This window comes from Sciurus vulgaris (assembly GCF_902686455.1).
Source record: "Sciurus vulgaris genome assembly, chromosome: 3".
NCBI classification, from domain to species: domain Eukaryota; kingdom Metazoa; phylum Chordata; class Mammalia; order Rodentia; family Sciuridae; genus Sciurus; species Sciurus vulgaris.
Genome location: NC_136463.1, coordinates 57,552,428 through 57,576,457, shown reverse-complemented (window position 1 = coordinate 57,576,457; position 24,030 = coordinate 57,552,428). Strand labels below are relative to the sequence as shown.

The following is a 24,030-nucleotide window of genomic DNA, read 5'->3' as shown; positions in this document are numbered from 1 at the left end:
GAACCACACTCCCAGATCTTTTTTTTTTTTTTTTTTTTTTGAGTCAGGGTCTCACTAAGTTGCCCAGGCTGGCCTCAAACTGCTATCCTCCTGCCTCAGCCTCATGAGTAGCTGGGATTACAAGCATGTACCATCACACCTGGCTGGACACATTTCATGATGCTGCACATCACATGCCCTTAGAAACAGGAAACCTTTCCCTTTTCCTTGCCTTCTCTGAGCAGAAGCTGGATTAGTAGTTTCAGGGTTCCCAACAGTTTCAAGAGGCTCTCTTTTGAGATGGTGTGTTTGTCACATATGAGCTGGTCTCTTCCCTGGTGTCACTGGGTGGGCTCTGAGTTCTCTTTCTTCTTGAGCTCCAGGCTGCTATGTCCAGGAATGCTCAGGGAAGATTCCTATGAGGGGACATCTTGCTCACACACATGCAGAGTCAGAGTCTAACTCCTCTCAGACTCACTCCCACACCATAATGGTACTTTGGTGGACTTTGTGGGAGCAAGAAAGAGTGGTGAGAAGATTCTGGAAGATTCCGGCTTCTGAAAAGCCTGGGGTAGTCAGCGTCCCTGGAAAAGGAATGGTTACATGATGACGGTGCCTGGGTTTCTTCCCTGTGGGCTGACCAGAAAGGGGAAGTGTGGTCAGGCTGGTGCTTACTGACTCAGGGGTGGGTTAGAGCCTCTCACCAGCTGCATCTGAGCACAGCACTCAAGCCAGCACTGTCTCCTCAGCTGCTCACATCTGGACCCCCTGGCAGTTCAGGTAAGCACCATTGCTTTCCCAGGGGCAATTCCCTGCTTTCTCCACCACAGGTATCTGCCAGTGTTGGCATCTGGGTCTGTATCTATGTGAGCAAATGAACAAGCATTGGGTCTGGGGATTGGACCTATGGCCTTGGTACAACCACTGGGTGGGATTGGAGAAACACCCTCCTTGAAACATCTGCTCTGCTTTGTCACTGGTTGGGTGACCTAAGGCATCACTTCACAACTCTGGGCTTCTGTATGTGTGCCTGGGAGGATGAACCCTACCTCTTAGGTTGAAATGAGAATGATTGGGAGATAGATGTGTAAGCTATAAGGGGGTTATTATCTTTCCTGGATACTGATGGTGAGATCTGGTATGTGCTCCTATAAGAGCACCTTCATGGTACTGGGCTAGAGTTGGGGTGAGGGTCAAGGCATCAACTAGGTGAACTTTAGGGTACATTTCGAGATTCTCAGATGAAAGAACTGGAACACCACCAGTTTGGCTATCTTTGTCTCTGCATTTCTGGTGTTTAGGGATTTATAAGGCTCTCTGCCTTCCAGAGGCCTCAGAATCATGGTGTCCTGGGTGGGATGAGATCTTGACTCACCTCTGTGATTTTGCCTTCTGGAAACTTAATTTGGGAGGAGACCTGGGGTCAGCTTTTCCATTTCTAGTTTCAGTGCTTCATGCCCTTTTTCCTAAAGCCACTCTCTTCCCTGGCCCCTTGCATATGTGCACCTCTGAAGGAGCACTCAAAGTGGTGGAGTGGTGAACACCTGTAGTCACACCACTTAGGAGCTGAGTCAGGAGGATCCTTTGAGTCCAGGAGTTTGGACTGAATCTAGTGGTGACATAGTTGAGACCCTTTCTTAAAAAAAAAAAGAAAGAAAAAGAAAAAGAAGAAATGTAATCCCAGCAACTTAGGAGGCTGAGGCAGAAGGATCACAAGTTCAAAACCAGCCTGGGCAACTTATTGAGACCCTAACTCTATAAAGCAAAAAGAGATAGGGGTGTAATTCAGTGGAAGAGTGTCCCCGGGTTCAATCCCTGATACTAAACATACATACACACACACACACACACACACACACACACACACACACACACACACACACTGTAAGTGGGCATTGCTGAGCCCGTAGAACACAAGACTGGAATCTTTTTCATTTTTTAGGATCTTTTTCTTTCCCTATGAAAATTTGAACATTGCAAGAAATAAGGAAAACAATGACCCCAAATTCTACCACCTAGAACCACTCTGATGAGTTAGTGTGCTGCCTTCTAGTTGTTTTTCTCATAGGTACAGATAATTTTGAGATTTACTTGTATTTTGTCTCAATGTGTGCTCAGTCAAGAAGTAGAAGGACAAATGATAGTGCTGTCACAGTGGCACATGTGTGCCCGGTGCCCTCCAATGGTCTGACTGCGAGAGAGCCAACAAGTGGTAAGATTTGAGTTTTCTTCCACACTCTTAGAACCAACTAAACAAGTAAAGTAAGCAACAGCAAAAGGTAATTTCATTAGGCCCCAGGAAAGACTTCCAAGTAGAAGAAATCCTAGGATAAACTGAAGTTGAGCAATCTCCAACTCTAGAAGGCTCTGCTAAGGGCAAACACATCACACAGAACATCTCAGAAACTTTAGAAAATCAGCCTATTTGGAAGCAGGGAACCAGAAGCTTTTAAATTAAGTGATACCCACAGCTGGGCATCACTAATTGAAATCCCAGGGACTCAAGAGACTGAAGGAGTAGATTGCAAATTTGAGGCCATCCTCAGCAACTTAGTGAGATTCTGTTTCAAAATAAAAGATAAAAAGGGTTGGGGGTTGTGTGTCAGTGGCAGAGTATCCCTGGGTTCAGCCCCTATGCACCTCAAAACCAACCAAAAAAAAAAATCTCCTAATAATTTGTTCATGATGTTTTCTTGTTAACTATCGTTTTATTACTTCATCCTATCCCATCAAGTAATTCTCTAACTTACTTCCAGTCCCTCACTATTTGATTTCTGGGTAGTTCCCTGTTTATCTATACTTAGGTAAACATATTTATGCATTTAGGATTTACTTTTTTCTGATTGCTTTTTAGACTAGATTTTTAGAAATATTGAATTAAAGGACATGATTAATTTCAAATGTATTGCCATTTGTTTAAAAAAAATTTAATCCATTGGCCAGTGAGGATCAATTTTATCACAACTTTGTCAGATTAGGATTTTATTGTTAGTTTTCTTTTTATCTTTTTTTTTTTTCTAACAAATAGAAAAAGTAGTTTCTAGTTGTGGGCAGACAAATATACCTGACAAGCAATCAATTATGATGGGTAATCCCATGTACAGAATCAAGTCCTATAATGAAATAAATCAGACTCAAGGTTTATCTGAGAACTGTCATAGTGATAAGCTATCACATTGAGAGAAGTACATGCAACAGCATGACTCAGCTCAGCCAATGACCTGTCCTGTTTACCAGTTTACTCTGGCCTTCTCAGTTCTGTAAGCTTTAAATTCAGATCCAATATTTTTCTATGGAAAAATTAGCATGATGTCAGTATTACAGCGTGATACAAAACATGGAATGCAGAATAAGGATATTATTAAAGTACACACCACTCAGATGAAGTACTGTAAACCTGTTGCTACACTACTTACTTCAGTATACAGGAATATGAGCTTATTCACAACATTTTATATCACAAAACAATTTTATAATCCTATATTATAAAATGATGTTTATAAATTAAAAGCACCTCTGTTGTTCTATTAGGTTTCACAAGATATCACAAGTTAGTTTCTTAAAAAATATGCGTTGGGTGGTGCACACCTATAATCCCAGCAGCTCGGGAGTCTGAGGCAAGCAGATCAAGTGTTCAAAGTCAGCCCCAGCAACTTAGCGAGACCATGTCTCAAATAAAAAATTTAAAAAGTGCTGGAGTTGTGGCTCAGTGGTTAAGTGCCCCTGGGTTCAATCCCCGGTACAAAAAAAAAAAAACAAACCTGGGGATGTAGGCCAGTGGTAAACTGCTTGCCTAGCTTGCACACGGCCCTCAGTTCAAACCCCAGCACCATAAACACACAAAAAACCATCACACAAATTCACAAGTAAAACATCACCCACACAATGACACAATACCACAGGCCAGTCTGGACAATTTAGCAAGACCCTGAAAAAACAAAGACCTGGGGATGTAGCTCAGAGGTAGGACAATTCTGGGCTCAATCCTGGGTACAATGACAACAAAAATAAAAACTAAAACTAAAAACCAACCCAGTAAGACAATGCTTGCTCACCATGTACCTCCTCCTCTGAAACCTTCCATATTCTGCATCCCTTCCCTTTCCCCAGAAGCCCAAGCCCTTTATCCCTCTATTAAACTCAATATAAGAGTCAGTCATCTTGTCCTGACTTGAATCTCATACTCCTGTGCATATTAGACTCATAATAAAAATTGTATGGTCTTTAAAAGAAAACATCAAGAATCACAACAGCTGAACTCCATGACCCATTTAGGACCACATCCATAAAGACCAGTAGCTTTTCCTTCAGTTGCAAGAATTTCAGGCTTCTAAGCTGTGTGTGATTTCAACAATGCCGCCAGTAGTTACATGGTGGCTAGACTTTCTGGCAGAATATTATTTGGAGTCCTCAGTAAACTCTAAGAGCCTGCCAATTTTAGTTTAAGAAAATTAAATTTGAGTAGTTATTAATAATTTAAGACACTATTGGTAAATGGCCCTTTATTTTCATGTAAAAACAAAAGTGTATAAGATTGCAGGCCAAATGACCAAAAACTTAAAGAAAGCACTGACTTTTTTGGATGCATTCAAGGCCCATCCAGAGAGCCTTGGACACATCCTGTGTCCATGGCAGAATCAAGCAGTGAGTTGGAGGGGAAGGATCAGAGGAGAGAAGAGGTATGCTTCAACACCCCCTCTATTTATTTCCGTGTTCTACCTCCAAGTCATCAGAATAAAATAATTCACAGATTTGTGTGGCACAAACTTATTTCAAATGTGAATTTGTGAATTATGCCCCTATGGAAAGTCTTGCCATTTTTATTGATTTTACATGATACCTAAATAAAACCAGAATGCAGTTATGCAAATAAAGCTTCAAGATAATGAGACTGCTGTCTCCAAATACCTCCTGTGTACAAACCACAGAGCTGCTGCCACCTTGGTAGGTCAGTTCAATACCCTCAGCATGGCTGTTCTAAGCCAGTTGAGCCCAGGCCAGCGGGTAAGGAAGGGCACAGGGAGTCCTGGGAACTGCAGGGCAGAGGGTCAGCAGGGTACAGGAAATGTGTGGGAAGGGAGTGCTAAGGCTGTTGTGTGGGCAGCGCGCCCATGAAGAATGGCCTTGACCATGCTAAGTAGAGGGGAGGTCAGCTTTCACTTTGCTCCAATCATAAAGAACCACTGAAAGGCTTGATAGGGAAGGGACGGGGTCATATTTACATTTGGCAACTAGTGGAGGGCCAGATAGGTGATAGGAGCCAGTAAAAGTTCAATGGACCAGGTGCAGAGATGGTGAAGACTTGAACTAAAGCAGGAAAAGTAGATATGGAAAAGAGGGAATGGATTTGAAAGCCCAAGTGGAGGTGAAATATAGAGGCAGGCTGCCTGGCTGGATAAGGTGGGTGAACACAGGCCCACAGGGGCAGGAGGAATGGGGTTGGGGCTTCTAGTCTTTCACAGAATTGCAAGGATAGAGAAAGAAAAGACACTGAACTCCTCCTGATTACCCAACACTGCTCTACCCCATACACACTCTTATTTTAACTTGCCATCAACTATCTACATGGTTGTTTCTGGTGCTAATGTCAGTGAGAAGATCAGGTGGGAGACTGGCACCTCCAAAAAGGATCAGAGAGTCTGGGAAACAGAAGGGAGTCAGGCAAGAACTGCTGATGCTGATGAGCGAGGATAGTATCTACAGTCTCCCAGGACCTTGAGATCTAGGTTGAGATCAGCTCAAACCTTCATTGCACATTCTGCTTCAGGGTTTTCCTTAGTCCTCCCTGGGATGTCTGCAGTTTCTCAAGGAGGCCATCTCTTCCCTACTGGTCAGCACAGGCTCACAACTTCTGGAAGACCATACTGCACTGATCCAGGGATGAATTTATCCCCTTTCCTGGATTCCCAGGCCACCAAGATAAATCTGTTTACAAAAGCACTTGGTAGATATGAAGACTTTACTATGGATGGGCAGTGGGGCACCAGTGGGATCTACCACGCAGCATGCAAACTGCAACCTGGATGTAATAGAACCCTGTTCTGAAATTGTCTTTGCAGCCCCATCCCTGGATACTCCCCCCACCCCCATGCTGGGGATTGAACCCAGAGACTCACACATGCTAAGCAAGCACTCAATCACTGAGCTACATCCCCAGCCCATCTGAATACTTTCCTAGTTGCTTCTCCCATCTCTATACCAGGAACAGGTTCCCCTTCTTCACTTCCTCCCATCCATCTTTTCATCACTGCCCCCACAACTCCATGTTCTTCCCCTCTATGACCCGAAGGAATTCAACACTCCCCAATTTCTATTAACAAGCTTTAACCCTGACCCAGCCTACTGCCCTAAGCGCTCTGTAATATCATCTTGACAGTGGCTGCCCTTCTAGGCACTTGCAATTATAGAACATGTTTTTGTTTGCTCTTTATAATGCCCTGAGTCCAGTGATCTTCTTCTCTTCTATATGTATCATCTTTTGGAAGCATTTCCACTTAACAAGACAGGTGAGACATTAAGAGTCTTGTTCCAAGCAGGTGCCCAGCACTTTGGAGACAAGAAACCTGTTCTCTTGATGCCCAGCCCAGGACACTTCCATGTTTTATATTTATGTACATATGTGTGTACCTTTCATGTTATAAACTATTTCTCACTAAGGAGATATCTCAGTTGGAGAAAAAAAAAGAGGCAAATGCTGAATAAACTCACAGTCTCAGGAATTTCTGATGACGGTTCTGTGGCTGACTCCCTGGAAATGCCTTTTAGAGAAGTGAGACTTGGAGGTGAGGTGTGATTGCCTTTAGCTGCTCTCCCATCCAGCCCTCCCTCTTCCAACCCAGTGGAGTGCCTTGCTCAATTCTTTCCCCTGAAACTGCTCAGAATTGCAAAAGGTTTCTCACTGATGTTGCTTGAAAATGTTTTAGGCAACTAGAAGAGTGGGGAGAAACCAAGAGGAAGCTGGAGCCCCAGGAGCTCACATGGCTCTGCTTCCCAGCCAGCCTATGGTGGCTTTGGAAATATACTACGTGGCACAAGAATTTCAGAGCCTTGATTCAAATTATCTATGACCCTACACTGTCCTAAGAGAAGTCCACTCATCATGGAGAAATAGGCTGTCACATCTTTCATTCATTCATGTATTCACACATGCATTTACTGTGTCCCAGGTGATGTTCTAGGCACTAGAAACAATGATAAAGAGAGAAACAAGGCTCTGCTCACATGTGTGCTGACACGTGTGCCAGCATGGGAGACAATACAATTAATAGAACAAATGCACCAAAAAACAACTGTTGTTGTAATGGTCTCATCTGGAGGACAAACACCTTTCACCTGTTGATCATAACATGTTTCGGAAGTAGCAGTGTCCCTTTGTATAGCTGAGCAGCACTCATCAGGAAGGGCTGTGAGGAGGAAGGCGGCCCCAGAAGGAAGTGCCCTGGGGTTGTGCAGTATGTGGGAAGCAGGGATAGAATATAGAAGAAGAGTCTGTTACTCATTACAGGACCTCTGTTCTCCAGCCTTGCCCACCCCACCACCCCATTCTGTTCCCATGGTCATTGATTTTGCCTCCTACCTTGGAGGAAATGGAAGCTTTAGGGTGTGAGCTCTCAAATTCCTGACCTCAGACCCCAGTCTTCTCTGGTTCTATTCAGCCTCAACCCCCTCTCTCCATCCTGGTTTCCTTTTGAAAGCTCATTCTTTTATCTGGGTGGTGAAGGTATCACCTCTGGTCTTCTTGGATCTTACTCCTGCCCTCTCCTATCCCTGCATTTCATTCTGGTCCTCACTCCTGGCACCGTCACAGTTCATAAACACACCAAAATCTCTGATACGGTATGCAAACAACCTTTACTCAGCCTCAATTCCCTCCCTTCTTGAAGTCCAGGCTTCCCTTGCCAGCTGGGATACTCTTCTCTCCAGTTCCCATCCTCCTCTAGTTATTCCTTCTCATTCTCCTTTGAAAGTTCTTCTTTCTCTTTCCTTCTACTTTGATGCATAGAGTCTTTAGGATTCCATCTTTCCCTCTGGTCTTCTCAGAGTAAATGAGGCTCAGAGATTTTCCTGAAGACAGGATGATTGAGGAGGAAGGGGAGAGAGTATAAGATTTCTAAGCTTCTAGAATAAAACAATCAGATCTGGCTCAGTGCCCTTAAAAAAAAAAAAAAAAAAAAAAAAAGATTTCTGAGCTCCTGAGCTAGGAGCACCCTGAGACTGGGAAGAAGTGCCAAGCAGGGAGGATACATGTCTAGATAAGGGAAAGGGGGTCCCATAGGACCTGCATTCCTACATCCCAATCATATTCAGCTATAACTGTCCTCCAAGGACCTTGGACAAAGATTCTCAGATGTCCCTGCTCCTGCCAAAGCACTAAGGAAGGAAAACTGAAGATTCAATGAATCAGTTTGTCTTCCTTCATGTTTACACACTCAAGTAAGTGGGTTTAAATGAAGAGGAAGTGGAGAGAGAGAAGACAGAGTCTTGCCCTGGAGAGAAATGACTCATTCATTGATGGTGGTCATCTGGTGGGCTTCCAGGCACTGTGACAAGTGGACAGGGAAGTTATTTATGTTCAAGGAGTTTTGGTGGCTTTCAATTCACCTCACTCCTTCTGCTGCCACTTATGACTGTTTCAGGGAGTAAGCATTCAGCTTATCACCAGCCCCAGTTGGAAGCTCTATAGGGGAGCCGAGAACAGTGCTGCTCACTGAGGCCTGGGAACCACCTGGAGTACTTGTTAAAAATGCTGATGCTTGGTGGTACATGCCTATAGTCCCAGCTATTTGGGAGGATGAGGGCTGGAGTGTCATAAGTTTGAGGTCAGTCTAGGCAACTTATCAAGACCCTGTCTCAAAATAAAAAGGGCTGGGAATGTAGGTCAGCAGTAGAGTACCTCTAGGTTCAAACAAAAAAAAAAGTTGATGCTCAATTCCTATTCTAGACCTACAAATCAGAACTGAGAATGGAGGGGGGACATAGGGCCCTGCATTAAAATGCATTTTAATACATTTCTTAGGCAACTTAATGTAATTTTTGAGAAGCCCAGGCTCGATGGTAAATAATTAAGGCTCTAGAGTCAGATAAATCTGGGTTCAGTTTCTCATTTTTCACTTACAAGCTTGCGATCCTCCTTAATCGCTGGGATTATAGGAATGTACCACTGTTTCAGGCTGTGTACATCAGCAAATTTTAATACCCTCTAGGTGATTCCAATATTCAGGGGTGGGGACTTCTGGTAGACCTTAAGTTCTTAGTGTATCAACCGGCTCAAAGTCTACAGGAAACAAAGTCAGGCTCTGCCAACTCCCTGACCTCCTCCCAGGTCAGCAGCTGGGACCTCTACAACAGGACTTCCACACTCAGTCCCTCCCCCTGCCCTGAGACTAGCACTGATCTATGGGTGAGGGGTGGGACAAGCTCTGTTCTCATATCAGGTTCCACTCTCTTGGTATAGACTAGATCTTGGTTCCCCATTCTTTGGCTCCCAGGGCCCTGTTTTATCCCTAAGTGTGAGTCCTGTCCCGAAAACCCTCCTAGCTTCTTAGCCTCTAAAAAAAATAAAAACAAAAAAGATTTTTCCTCCCACGTGGCAGCCTTACCCTCCCCACCCCTCCCCTGCCAGTTCACCTTGTGGCTGGACTCTGCTGCTTCGTGACTGGGCCAGCAATTCAGGTACCACATGCTGGACTTCTGGTCAAAGATGGAAGATCATCATTCACTTTTCTTTCCCTTTACTTTCCTGAGACATCACTAAGATGGCAAAAAAAGAAAAATAGAAGAAAAAACTTTTTAAATGTGCAAACTCATGGAATTACTTTAACTAAAGAGTGTCATCCCATTGAGGTATAAGCATGAAGTCATTCATGTCCAGACCTCTTCCTCCCTCAATATGTCCACATCCTAATCCCTGGAACCTGTGACAATGTTCATGCTAAAGGGGAATTAAGTTTGAAGGCAGAATTAAGGCTGCTAATCAGCTGACTTTGAGATGGGGAAATACATTGGGCACACCCAATGTAACCACAAGAGCCTTTATACGTGGGAGAACAGAGAACAGAAGGAGACATGCCTAAGGAGGCATGATCAGAGAGATGCAATGATCTGAAGATGGGGCAGGAGGCCACGAGTCAAGGAAAGTGAGTGGCTTTCTAAAGTCATAGATTTTCCAAAAGAGACATAGCCCTTTCAACACTTTTATTTTAGCCCTATAAATGAGGCTTATGTGGACTTCTAACCTCCAGAATGGTTAAGAAAACTAATTTATGTTTAAAGAGGCAGGGTTTCTCTATGTTGCCCAGGCTGGCCCTAAACCTCTGCACTCAAGCAATCCTTCTGCCTCAGCTCCCTGAGTAGGTAGACAACAGGCATACACCACCACACAAGGAATGAAAGATAAATTTGTGTTATCTTACATCAGTAATTTGATAGAGCTGCCCTAGGAAATGAATACAGTTTGATTCTGACAACTGTTGCTGCTTGGGCTCCTACTTATTGTCATAGGGGATGGCCTCCCCCAAAATCATTTCAGTTCAATTTCAAAACTTTTAAGCCAGGTGTGATGTTGCACACCTATAATCCCAGCAACTTTGGAGGCTGAGGTAACAGGATCTCAAGTTCAAGGCCAGCCTCAGTAACTTAGTGAGACCTTGTCTCAAAATAAAAAATAAAAGGGCTGGGGATGTGGCTCAATGATCAAGGGCCCCTGGGTTCAATTCCCAGTACCAAAAAATAATAATAATAAAATACAAACAAAAAAAATCCCTTTTTTAGTTACTTTTGATTATTAAGCAGACTCCTTTTAGTTTTTTAAAGCTTAGCTATACTCATTTTGAAACCTCAGTCCTAATTTGACTCAGATCTCATCCTTTGTCCAGGTGAGAGGTGTATTGACAGGGGTGGAGGCTCCTCAGTTCTCTTAACATCTACTTCTTACACTTATGTCCCAGCATTGAATTGAGGACAAGCAATTGTTCATGGGAAGCATCCCATCAGTGGATTATTACTAGCGATAGAGTTTGTGGTGGTGGCATTAGAGCTTCTAGCCAGCCCAATAATGAGGGCCTCAACCCTTGCCCTTGAGAGTCTCTTGTAGTCCCCTGAGAGATGTTGCTACATCCTTGGGTTGATTCTCAGCATCCTGTCATGCAAGCACTTCTTTGCCCCATGCTTCAGTACCTCTCAGCTGTCCAGCACCCCACAATCTTATCTACCTTCTGTGACCCCGACTTCAGACCTGTAGCAAGGATAGGATCCAGCTTCTATACATTTGCAGGGTCTGAACTTGATCAAGTAGCCATTGTCCATTGCCCATTGCCCATTCCCTGTATTCCCCCACCATCTCTCTGTGGAGCTCCTCTCCTCTCTCTGGAAGCACCTTCACCATTAAACTAGGCTTGTTGGCCTACAGAACATCCAAGTGGGAATGGGATGTGATTCTCTTATACCCTCTTTCTCAACTGTACTCTCTCAAAAAGACATTCTTCTCAGTTCTATTGAAAAGGCATTTCCCATCAGTCCATGGGAAAAGGGGTGACTTCCAATGCTGTTTCTCTGTTTTTAGAATGTGGGGAACTTAGGACTTTTATTTTTCATTATGGGCTCTGACCATTCACTCAGGGAGATCCCTTGTGGTCCCTCACACCACTATAACACTGCCATAGTATAACACTTGCCCCTTCTACAGTAGGATGTCCTGAACCCCTATTGGCATTTCCTTGATGACTTGGGGACATCATTATCAACATCAACAGAGGAAGGTTCCATGACAGGGACCAGAAAGTATTCTGGCCTTCCTGGTTGACCATGAGCAGGTCACTTCACTTTGATCTCAGCTCCCCATTTGGGGAGTGGTTGAGAATGAAATGAGGTGAGAGATGAACTGTACTTAGCAGACTGCTCAGTCCGCACTAAACATCCTCAAAATATCTAATGGCAAATCAAGTCAGTTTTATTTGATAAAAATAACCAAAAAAAAAAAAAAGGAAATAAAAATACCTATCTCTCTGAGTAGTTCTGAAGTGACCCATAGTTTCACTTTCAATAACATCATTCTACTTCCTTTTTCTTTCCCAAGTACCAGATGAGAATGAAATTTCTTTGACCTTGAAACTTGAAAAAAGGCTTTTCATGAAAACTGTATATACTACATGGTCAACTGACCCTTCAGTTTTATTAAAGTGAAGGCAAATAGTTTAAAAATCAAGTAACATGGAAGGTTTACAGTGAAGAGTCCCCTTGGTTCTTCTTCTTCTACTGTTCTTTTTTGCACATCCTGAAAAAATGACCTGTGACAAAAATCTCTGCTGTGTACATACTTAGGGGTGAGTTATCCCAGGTAGCTGACACTTGAATCCCTTAAGAACAAATCCCCATTAGACAAAGGGACTGAAGGGAAGGAAGGGGTATGGGAACAGGAAAGATAGTAGAATTGATTGGACATAACTTTCCTATGTGCATATATGAATTTACAACCTGTGTAATCCACATCATGTACAACCACAAGAATGGGAAGTTATACTCCATGTATGTAAGATATGTCAAAATACACACTACTGTCATGTATATCTAAAAATAACAAATTAAAAAAAAAGAAGAACCTCTTCATGTAGGGAATTCTATCAAATAGCATTTGGTCTTTACCTAAAGGTGAAATAAATCACATCTAGAAAAATGCATCTATATATTAAGTGTAATTTTCCATTATTTTAACCTGTTGTAAATTCCAGTATTTTAAATTTAAGATATACAAATTTCTGGGGGTGGGGGATAGGCAAAATGTGATCTGTTTGGCTTTATATATCAATCTTCCTCTTAAAATGTTTAAATATATATATCATTTAAATATATATATATATAGATGATTGTCTTTTTAAAATGATATTGTACTTTAAAATACCAAAAACACTATGTCAAGCAATAAAATTTCAATGCAGAAGTCAAAAAGAATAACTCCCCAGTACATATACCCACAGGGATAAATCACAAAAGTCACATAGAGCAAAAAAGTAAACTACAGAGTGATGTATATAGAAGAGCACTAGTTATACATTACTGTTTTTTATCACATATAACTGTATCAGTAGCCAAAGAACATTGTACTTGTCCAAGTCAAAACTTGGAATAAAGAAATTAAGTTTGAAACTGAAGATCCAAGTCAGTTTAACCAAAAAAGACACTATGCCATTAAGACAAAAATATTTTTAAATTTTCATCCAGGTTAGGTCTTAGTAGTACTAATGGCTTTATAGCAGCCTGATGCCACCCTGTTTCTCTGTCATCTGCTTAGGTACCTTTTCATATAATTAATATTACTCAAAACCATGCATCTGAAATGGCACTGCATGAATATATATGGGTGAGTTCCCATTAGTAAATGGTGACCCAGGAAGTTCTATGTAACCAGGAAGACAGGATACCTCCCAGGATTCCTGTGAAGTCCCTTTTACTTTGATATCCAAATGAACTGGCAAAGTGTCCACTCCATGGATGAAGGGAGACTTCTCTTTCTCCCAAGAATTCCCTGAATTCCTGAGGACTATTCCAAATAGTTCATCCTGCAACCTGCTCCCCATTGTCACTTGAAGCCTGGCAGATATATCCTCCCTGGCTTCGAAAACCACTGCATACATATTATTCCTGAACCGACCCCACAGGTTCTGCTCATACAAGCTTTTGTACAATTGTACAGTTTCATTGAAGGTTTGCTGGTAACAGAAGACTATAACACAGCATAATACAGGCAGACATTTACAGTTAAATATTACATGAAAATACCCAATAAATGCATTGGTTATTTTCCAATATGGGGTCTTTCTAATTATGCTCTGACTTGGGCCTCTCCCTCTGTTGCTAACCTATTCCAAGACTCTCCTCCTCTCTAGTCTGCCACCTTCAGCCCCCAAATGCCTGTTATTTTTCTTAGGCTAACTCAGTTTGCTCTGCATCTTCAGCTTTACCCTTCTGACCATGCCTCACTTAAAGAGACTCATTATCTCAGTCAATTTTTCTGTTGCTATAAGAGAACACTTGAGACTGGAAGTTCTAAAGAAAATAGGTTTATTTTGGTTCAGTGTTTGGAGGCTGAGAAGTCCAAGGTCAGGTGGCTGCATCTGGTGAGGACTTTGTGGAGATTTGATTCATGGAAGAAAGGGAATTGGGTGCATGCAGAAGAGAAGCAAGTCTTGCTGTAACCTAGTTTTGCAAGCGTAAGAGCTCACTTATATGAGATGGCATTAATCCCTTCGTGAGGGTGGATTCCTCCTGACCAAAACACCTCTTGAAAGTCCCACCACCTCTCAACACTGTCACATTAGGCACCAAGCTGCAATCTGAGTTTTGGTGGGGAAAACACATATTCAGCCGCATGCCAGGTTGCTCATTATTTGCTGCACCTCAGGGTCAGTCATGGCCCATTGCTTCACGTCTTCAGGGCTGTGGTGTCGGTTGTACTGTGCTATCACACAGCGCTGGTGGCCATCTGCGCCTCCTTACAGCTGGAGTCCAGGTCCAGGGCCTTCTGGTACACTTCCATGGCTTTTGTGTAGTCTTTCATGGCTTCCAGGGCAGCTGCTTTCTGCATGTAACCCTTGATAAAAGTTGGCTCCAGCTGGATACATTCCTCGCAGTCCTTGAGAGCCAGCTGGAACTCTAGGAGTTTTGTATAGCAGGCAGCTCGATTGCTGTACAGTTTGGCATCTCGTGGATTCTGTTTAATGGCTTCAGTTTAGTGCTTCATGGCCTGGGGGTAGTCCCTTTCTGAAAACATTCATTGCCCTTGTTCTTCTCCTCCAATGCCAGGTCAGGGTTGATGAAGGCCAGCCGCTCTTTCTCTTTCAGGATTTTCTCTGCCGGCTGGCACGTCTTGAGCATATCTAGGGTTCAGTGCTCAGCCAGGGACTTCTTGTAGAAATGGATGGCATCCTTGTACTTTTTCTCTTTGAAGTAGGAGTTACCAATTCGTGCATAAGCTTTGACAATCTGTCTGTAGTCTTCTCGGTTCGCTCTCCCCACTTCGATGGCGTTCTCACAAAGCTCCCAGAATTTATTGTAGTTGCCCTTTACAAAGTACACCGCTGATGATTGGTGATGTAAGTGGTGGGGTCCAGCTCCTTGGCTGTTTATAATGCTCCAGAGCTGTGTCAGTCTTTCTTCTTGTAGGCATCATTCCCCCAGCTCTTTTTCTTTCAGTGCCTGCTGCTTATTCTCTGGGAGATCTTCTTCCATCGGCTCTGGCTTGGTTTCCTTTTTAAGGGGAGACAGTCGCGGGGGGGGCGGAGGGGTGCAGCCTCTTCTTCCTCATCCAGACTGCCCAAATCAACCCCAATGAGGACTGTAAGGAATCCCATGAAAACCACGCTGGACACGGGAAATCACATAAGGGAGTTTATTAAGCAAACAAAAGTGTCTCCCTGCAGGGTAAGAGAGAAAATGAGAGGAAAAGAAAGGGAACAAGAAAGGGCGTGGACTAGAGAGAATGGAAAAGCGAGGAGGATAGAGAAAATGAGTAGGATAGAGAGAAACATGGGGAAAAGATGGCGGGGTAGCTACCGTGAAGCAGTTGAATTCCACTGGGCTAACAGGGGACTAATAATGGAGAAGGATACTAGCAAGCTGACTGATGAACCAATAACTAGCTACTATGTTCACAGATTGACAAGTGGCTGGGAGGCGGGAAAATGGCTGCACCAAAAAGGGAGGGAAAGCAGCTTTGTACATTACAAGGACACTAAGAGTGGTTATGATCCAAGGATCGTGTAGTTTCATGGCCAAGTCTGACGGTTTGTTTCGCAGTCACTCTATCAGTTCCCGGTAAGTAGGATCGCTAAGCAGTGCCCTCATCCTGGGGTCACTTTCCAACTTCTGATAAAGATTAGGCATGTTGAAAGGGTTCATGAATTTCCTCTCTGCCAACTGGGCCTCCATATTCTGTAAACCCTCTTTGAGCTGAGGGTTATTTGCTTCATGTTTTAAACCTTCCTCATAGGTTCACTTGGGCTTCTTCAAATCGATTTAAGAATTCAAGAGCTGCTGCTTTTTGTGAATAGCCCTTAGCCCAGTCAGGCTTCAGGTCTATGGTTTTGCAGCCATCCTCATAAGCCTTCTGGCAGTCCCCTCTCTTGGCGTAGGCTGCGGATCTACTGCTGTAGAGCATGTGGTTCTGAGGATCTAACTTGATTGCCTCAGAGTAGCACTGCAGCGCGTCATGGATGTTGAAGGGCCTTGTTGCCCTTCTTTAGCTCGTTCACCTGCTCCACAGCCTGGCCGGGAACCCCGTTGAATGGAATCCGTCCCTTCCGCATGCCCATCTGTTCCGGGTTCCCCAAGGTATTTTTCTAACCCCCATCTCAAAAAAAAAAAAAAAGCCCTCAGAATTCTCTTTCCCATTATGAATTATTATCTTTATGATACAAAAAGATTATTATTACTTTAAATGGCACTTTTCCCCTTCTGCTGCATTTTGGCAATATAAGAAGTGTGATTATGTCTACTGTTTCTAAAGTAGTAGGTGCATATCTTGTCTATGGTCTTCACAAAGCCTTGTAAAGTAGTAGACGGTGTCATTCCAGATTACAGATGGAGATACTGAAGCTCAAAGAAGGTTAAGTGACTTGCCTGAGGTCCCCTAAGCTGCTGATATGTAGGGTTTGACTATGAACCAGTAGCCATCTTATTCCTAAGCAGATGCCTGCCTCTCTACACAGCATGGGAGAGCATAGCCCCTACACCACTCTAGGATGCCTTTCAATCATGCATTATTCTCTATCTCCATTCTTCTTAGGATTCCACTGCAATGATTTTGTGGAACAACTATTTCTGGATCATCTTGGCAGTGGCCATCATCGTTGTCTCTTTGATCCTAGGCCTCATCCTATACTGTGTCTGTCGGTGGCAGCTCAGACAAGGTAACGGTCATCTCATCTGGACAGGTGGATGGATGTCAGGGCATTAGAGCTCCTTTAGGGCAGGAAGATTAGTCCTGGGCAATTATGGCTGAATTTTGAATTAAGTGTCATGCTTTCTGGATTTGAAGTCTATTCCTGCCACTATCTTATATCCCAAGGCCTCAATTTCCCCCATATGCATAGTAAAAGAAGGCTAACTAATCTCCAAGGACCCTTCTAGTCCAAAGGATTTGGGTGAAAGCAGAATCTGTTTTAAGGCACAATATGCTCAAGAGCTCTGACTTTGGTATGTGGCTACTGATGACAGCATCTTGTCTCTGGAGCTTGAAAGGGAATATACATCTACAAAATGTCAAAAACTATCTTGGGGAGTGAAATACAGACTTGACCCATGACCAATATGTTTGGTAACCATGATTGCCTTCTCCAAGTCCATACTCTTGATTTTTCAGGTATTATCTCCTCCTTAGAGGATTTTGGCATCCTCAGACATAAATACATGATTGCCTAAGGATTAACACTAACTTTAGATAATCTACAATTGGCTTTTCAGCTTTGCCCTTCCTCTCCAAAGTCATGAAATTCTGAACCAATGGTGCGTTATCTTGAGAGCTTATCCCTTGAAATAATGAGCTAAACCAGAAATATGCAAGGGATGGTAAACACACTGAGAGGTACAGCCACCTTCCCCTGGGGCACCCAAGGTAGACATCCCTCAATGATTAGGGCATCAGGGCACAGCCTCAGATTCCTGTTCAACCAGTGCTGAAGTCAAGTCTATGTAAAAAGTGAAATTGTTTTGTTATTTTTCTCAATCTCCTTTTAGAAACAAGAAGATTAAATTTTAGAGGGAGAGTGAGCCTTACTCAAGGTGCCATAGGAATTGATGGCAGAGTGGGACTAGAACTGAGATGTGCTGGGCTCACAGTTCAATGGTCTTTCTCCTCTACCCCTTAAAATAATTAATTTTTTAATATAAAAAGTGTCTTCTGGTATGGGGATATAGCTTAGTGGTAGAGCATTTGCCTAGCATATGTGAGGCCCTGGGTTTGATCCCCACTAACACACACACACACACACACACACACACACACACACACACACAGAAATTTTAAAAGTACATTCTGGGCCCCCATAGTCCTCTATTCATTTACTTTCTTAAAACTTTTCATTCTCAGTTATAGACCAAAGTATGACCCTAAACAAAACCTCACCTACCCTCTTTTATCTTAAACCACTCATAGTAACAAGTTATAATTAATATATATGTAACTCTTCACAGTTTACAAATCTGCTTTCCATTCATTATCTCATCTCTTCCCAACCGCTTTTGGTTAATCATATGACCTGCATTCCTGAGTGCCAACCAAGTATTAGGCATGTTACCAGGTAATGAAGAAACAGCCCTTATGGTTGTTGTCCTCACTGGGTTAGGTCTCAGCTTCTGAGGTCAGATGGCCTGGATTCAAATTTCAACTCTATCAAGCTGGGCACAGTGGTGCACTCCTGTGATCCCAGCTACTTGGGAGGTTCAGGGAAGGGGATCACAAGTTCAAAGACAGCCTAGGAAATATAGCATCACCCCATTTCAAACAAATTCTAGCTCTATCACCTATTACCTTTGTGTTCCTAAGTTTATTTGTGTTCCCTCTTGGCCATTCTTCTTCCAAATGTTCTGGACCCAATTGGTCTCTAAGGACTTCTAAACTCTAGAATCACAACTTCAACTAATTCATCCTAAATCAATATGGTTTTCCCCCACCTTAGGCAAGAAATGGAAAATTTCCAAGTCCTTGAAACAAATCGAAGGAGATGAAGAAGAAAAGATGTATGAGTAAGTGGGGGGAAATCTGGCCTTTTAATTTTGAGAACCACCTGTTCACTTCTAACCTTGCCCCTCCACCACTGTTCTGATGTGACTGAGATGTCTACTTTTCCTGTGGAGCTGGCAAAACATGCGTGCCAACTCTCCCACTTTAAGGGAAGAGATATCAGGGCATGTGGGTACAGGGCACCATCTGGCACCCTTTTTTCCAAGGCCTCCCTCCTTAAGTCTATTTTGACAGGGGTCACAGGTTGGGTTGTGTGTTCTAGGCCCACTACTCAGTCTATACCTCCTCTTTAGATGCTTCTTTGTTTTACTTTTGTTTTTTGTGATGTGCTTGGGGATTTATGAGTGGTATCTATGAGGGGCTCCCAAGGCCATCCTTAGGCTTGATTATTCACTAGAAGGACTCATGGGACCCAGAAGCTCTGACACTCACAGTTACACTTTAACCTAGCAAAAGTATGCAGATTCAAATCAACACAGGAAAAAGACACATGGATTGGCATCTACTAGGCACAAGCCTCCAGTTGTCCTCTCCCAGTGGTCTTAAGGATACCCTTAACTCTACCAGCAAAAATGTTTAATTACACATTTGAAGCATCACCAACAGAGACACTAACCTGAACCTTGCTATCCAGGGTACACTGGGAACTAGTCAAGTAGGCATGGAGTGCCCACATGATTGACCTAGTTAACAACTGAGTCTCCAGTCCCTCCAGGAGTCAAATTGACACAGCATGGCCAAGGGTCCCAGGCAAACAAAAGCATTCACCATATATCACATCATGAGCATAAACTATGTAGCAGAATATTCCAAGAGCCAATCAAGAAGAGCTCTTTCTTTGCCTTATATGCACTATCTCTAACAAATTCTATGCTCTTCTAAAATAGCTTTTGTTGGTGCTCAAGGGGCACAGCAAATAAAACCCCTACTGTGCCCATTTTGGTCCCCTCAAGGAGTAAGACAAGGTAGCTAGATGACCAAAATAACACTTTTTATTAAGAATAAAACTAATATTACAGGTAAGACCTCTTATCAAAGTATAATATGAATACAGAAAAGTGCACAGGGTAAGTATACAACTCAGTGAATTTCTACAAACTGAGCAGATTCAGGTGACTGGCACCCAGTTCAAGATAAAATATTACCAACACCTCAGATGCTTGCCTTACACTTTCCTCTACTGTGAAACCCAAAGGTACCCACTACCTGGAATAGAGCATTCCATTATGGGAGTAGACCATGATTGATTTATCCATTCTGTTACTGAGAGTCATTTGGGTAGTGTGATGGTTAATTTGATGTGTCTCTTTCTGTGGAGAACACAGGTTAATATAGGTCATGTCCAGTTTAGGTTCCACCTCTTAATATTTCTATCATCTCCCAATGGCGCCAAGCTGGGAACCAAGTCTTAAACCGTGGGCCTCTGAGGGACATTCAGTAGGGCTGTTATGAATAGTGCTGCCGTGAACATTCTAATACATGTCTTTTTGGTGAACATATGTGAACACTTTGGTAGATTATAGACTTGGTGGTGGAATTGCTGTCTTGGTTTGTGAGTGCATTCACCTTCAGGAAAACGTCTGTTTTGCAAATAAAAATGCACCTGATGCACACCTCCCTCTCCTAATTCAGTTCAGTTGAACACAAGAGGTTGTGCTCCACATGCTAAGTTATAAAGCTTTAATTCTCTGCCCTCAATTTCAGTCATTCACTGGGCCAGAGGAAATGGTTTCTTTAGGGTGGCAGTTGCAAATTGGATGTAGGACCTAGGAAGGGAAGGAATGCTTCCAATTTGTGGGGACTAAGATTTGAATGTTCAACCCATTTATTTTTCCTTGATGCTTTCTTATAAATGATCCAAACCAAATACTGACTCCTTCTCTTTCTGTCTCTCCAGGAATGTTCTTAATCAGTCGCCAGATCAGTTACCCCCTCTGCCACCCAGGGATTTGCATTTTACAGGAGATTTCTGTAAGTATATTTTGCTGGTAACAGGTTCATTCAGGGTAGGATAACAAATTTATCTAGATGACTTGATCAACTCAAGCTGCCATTAATACCATAGGTTAAATGACTTAAACAATAGAAAAATTATTTGCCCACAGTTCAGGGTACTGGCTGAATTGGTTTCTGGTAAGTATTTCTTCTCTGCTTACAGACTGCTACTTTCTTACTACACACATGGGCCTTTCTTGAGCTGGGGAAAAAAGCAAGACAGCCAGCTCTTTGGGGTGTCTTCTTATAAAGATATTAATGCTTTTGGTTTTGAGTCCCATCCTTATGACCAAAAAGAGCCACACTGTGGGGTAGGGCTTCAGCATATGAATTCTGGAGGAACACAAATATGTAGTCCATACAATAGGATTGGCAGATGAAGCATCCTGTTTAAAAGAGACAAACAAGTTTTAAAAGGCCAGAACAGCCAGGTACAGAGTAAGGCACATGCCTGTAATCCCAGCGGCTCAGGAGTCTGAGGCAGGAGAATGGCAAATTTGAAGGCAGCCTGGGCAATTTAGTGAGACATTGTCTCAAAAAATCAAAAGGACTGGGAATGTAGCTCAATCCCTAGTACCAAAAACGCTGTATGGGGGTGGGGCAAATAAATACCAATGTTCCTGATACGCTGATGTGAATGTATAAATTCATGTTCAAATCTCAGCTTAGAACATGAGTAAAAAGGAACTTAGACTATCGTTATTCCTTTTCATTATTTTTATTTTTGGGTACTGGAGACTGAACCCAGGGGTGCTTTACCACTGAATTACATCCCTGGTTCTTTTTATTTTTTTGTTTTGAGACAGGGTCTCACTAAATTGCTTAAGGCTTTACTAAGTGACTGGGGCTGGCCACAAACTTGCAATCCTCCTGCCTCAGCCTCCTGAGTTGCTGAAACTATAGGAATGCACCACTGTGCCCAGCAACTATCAACTATTCCTGTCACATAAACTTACCTGGTTCCCTGACTGAAATGTTCTCCTTAAGTTGTTTGCATATCTGGCTTTGTTTTGTCCTTCAAGTGTCACCTGACTACCCTATCAAAGTACTTCTGCTACTTTCCTTTATGAAACTTATAGCAGTTATCCAAAATTGTCTTTAGTTGTTGTTAGTTTATTATCTATTTCCCCCACCAGAATATAAACTTGAGGAAAATAGGAGTCTTTCTTGTCTTATTCATCATTGTTTACACACCACCTAGAATAGTGTCCTGGAGCATAAGAGATACTTAATAAAAATGTTTTGACTGAAAGGACAAATAATAATAATAGCTAATATTTACTGAGCATGCACTGTGTGTCAGCCCTGCTTCTAGCCATTACCTCATTTAATCCTTATACAACTCTGTTATTTCCCTTTGACAGATGACAACACTAAGGCAGAGGGAACTTAAGTGACTTACCTGTGGTCACAGAGCTAGTGAGTACTAGCATCTGAACATAAATCCATTTCAGAAATGAAATGGGAAAAGATGAGATTGTCATAGAGGGAATTCCAATCCCCATCACAGGTAGAACCGAGCTGTGTAATCATTATATTAGTCCATTTTCCACTACTACTACAAAATACCTAAGGCAAGGGGTAACTTACCCCCAAACAAAGAGGTTTATTTAGCTCACAGTTTTGGAGGATGAAAGTCCAAACATCATGGTACCAACTCTGGGGAAAGTGTTCCTAGATATATCACATCATGGCTGATGGCATATGGTAGGAGGGAGTGCAAGAGCAAAGAGCACATGGGAAGGCGGGAAACCAGAGAAGGAGCTAATAACAATCTTCCACTAGACCCCTTTCCTTACACGCTTCACCACCTCTTGCTGTTGCTATAATGGGGACCAAGCCCTCCAACACAGGAACCAAATCATATCCAAATCATAGCAGTCATCCTTCCTTTTGCTATGGAGCCATTCTGCTGCTAAGTATACCTTTTGAAAATACTGCTATTTCCTTCCTCCTTAGCAGAGAGGTGTGTATGTGAACAATTACAGATAGTCCTAGGAAACAGTGTAAGTCATTGGAAGGGAAGCACCATCAAGGAAATATGGTTTGTATCACTACCTAGTGATAATCAGAATCTGTAAACCCAATGGATTCAACTGGTTGCCAGCTCTACTCTGCTTTCCTAAGCTTTTGCTTCATCATGCCCACGTAGTGCAGTCGTAGTCAGAGATGTGGAAATTGGGATGTCTGACCAATATTTGCCATTCACTCACTTGGGTGATGCTGAGACCTGTGTCATGTCTGAGTTTCCTCTGTCAAATGGGGATCTGGTCCATCAGGAAGTGAAAAGATCACCAAAACCCATAGAAACCCTGCTGAACTACTTAAATAAAAATAAATCAATACACAATAGCTTTGCATGTAAGGACCTTTTCGTGTATTTTAGCCCTACAGGAAACTCCAAATCAGTCATCAGCTATGTACTCATTGGTGAATAAAGTTAGAAACAAGAAGACTGTTTCCATCCCAGGCTACATTGAGCCTGAAGATGACTATGATGATGTTGAAATACCTGCAAATAGTGAAAGCCATCATTCTAAAATAACCATGTCTTCTTTTTGACAAGCTGAAGAGGGTTCAAAGAGCTTATTTTAAAATAATCAAGAATGACTGAACTGGAATAAGTACCCAGGTCCTGAAAGCCAGTGGTTATTTTATGAAGCTCTATAAGAAAAGCACTTCCTGAACCTTATATGAAGCCACCTCGGTTACAGTACCTGCAGGTTTGATTACACGTGGCTGCCGCCATTTTGAGACAACAGCCAGGCCCCATAGGACCCCTGGCCGGACTGATTGAGCCCCATCTCCAGGATCCCTCAGCCAGACCGATCACTCCCTGCCTCTGGGGCCCTCACATCAACTGACTGCTCCCTGCTGCCAGGACCCCCAGACCAACTGACTGCACCCTATCACGGGGACCCCAGACAGACTGATTGCACCCTGACTCCAGGATCCCACAACCACACCAAACACACCCGACCTCCAGGACCCCTGCCGGACCAACTGCATCCCGTCTCCAGGACCTCCAGCTGACCATGTCCACCCCTGAGCTGCAGCTCCCCATTTGCCAACACATTTCGAAGCCAGAGCAGCCATCTTGGATAATCCTGGAAGCCATAGCTCTGATCTTTAGGTGGGGCAAATCCCATCCTGAGACGCCTGCTGGAGGCTTGAAGCTCATTGTCAGGTACCTGTCATGCATCAGGCTACTGAACACTGGGAGGTTTCATTAGTATACGACTGCTATACAGTAGATTTTCTTTTTTCTCCTTATAGAAAAAATTTAATTTTTTATTCCTTTACTTTTCTTGCTCTCTTTTCCT

At 42.9% G+C, this 24,030-nt stretch overlaps 1 protein-coding gene and 1 pseudogene across 2 annotated transcripts; one reads left to right on the top strand and one right to left on the bottom strand.

Moving 5' to 3' along the window:
• Window positions 1–661: 661 nt before the first annotated feature.
• Window positions 662–23,269, top strand: SCIMP (SLP adaptor and CSK interacting membrane protein; the record flags this gene model as incomplete). Its single annotated transcript, XM_079132460.1, has 5 exons — window positions 662–759; window positions 16,757–16,880; window positions 18,648–18,714; window positions 20,610–20,683; window positions 23,094–23,269. The coding sequence occupies exons 2-5, from the start codon at window positions 16,769–16,771 to the stop codon at window positions 23,267–23,269; spliced, it is 429 nt and encodes a 142-aa protein (XP_078988586.1). The 5' UTR covers window positions 662–759; window positions 16,757–16,768.
• LOC306655726 (stress-induced-phosphoprotein 1-like) lies at window positions 14,319–16,277 on the bottom strand (annotated as a pseudogene). The gene is made up of 2 exons: window positions 15,705–16,277; window positions 14,319–15,307 (listed from the first exon to the last, which is right to left on the bottom strand). The product of its transcript is annotated as a stress-induced-phosphoprotein 1-like (transcript).
• Window positions 23,270–24,030: the final 761 nt, after the last annotated feature.